Raw genomic sequence first — 265 nt, 5'->3', positions numbered from 1 at the left:
GAGAAGCAGAGACAATATGATGAGGGATGCTACTCCCCTGGCACCTTACCTGAATAGAAGGAACGTCTGTAAAGGCTTTTATAAAATCATCCTCATCAACTGCTCCAGCCCCTCCTTCTTTAGAAGTACCTGTTAATTACAAGGAAATTGGTTTTCTAAGGAATATTTTTAGGCATCTTAGCAATAAAAACAATGTGGCCAGGCAGTGGTGGCGCATGCCTTTAATCCCAGTACTTGGGAGGCAGAGGCAGGCAGATTTCTGAGT

General features: G+C 43.8%; 1 protein-coding gene across 28 annotated transcripts in view; it reads right to left on the bottom strand.

Moving 5' to 3' along the window:
• The window catches only part of Clasp2 (cytoplasmic linker associated protein 2), a 193168-nt gene that overhangs the window by 92950 nt on the left and 99953 nt on the right, over positions 1 to 265 (bottom strand). For all 28 annotated transcript variants that reach the window (XM_031343842.1, XM_031343843.1, XM_031343845.1 and 25 more), the window contains one exon: positions 50 to 129. In XM_031343842.1, coding sequence (XP_031199702.1) covers positions 50 to 129 — 80 coding nt within the window. The remainder of the gene's footprint in view (positions 1 to 49; positions 130 to 265) is intronic.

This window comes from Mastomys coucha, unplaced genomic scaffold (genome assembly GCF_008632895.1).
Source record: "Mastomys coucha isolate ucsf_1 unplaced genomic scaffold, UCSF_Mcou_1 pScaffold23, whole genome shotgun sequence".
Classification (NCBI taxonomy): domain Eukaryota; kingdom Metazoa; phylum Chordata; class Mammalia; order Rodentia; family Muridae; genus Mastomys; species Mastomys coucha.
This window is presented reverse-complemented; position numbering and strand designations above follow the sequence as displayed.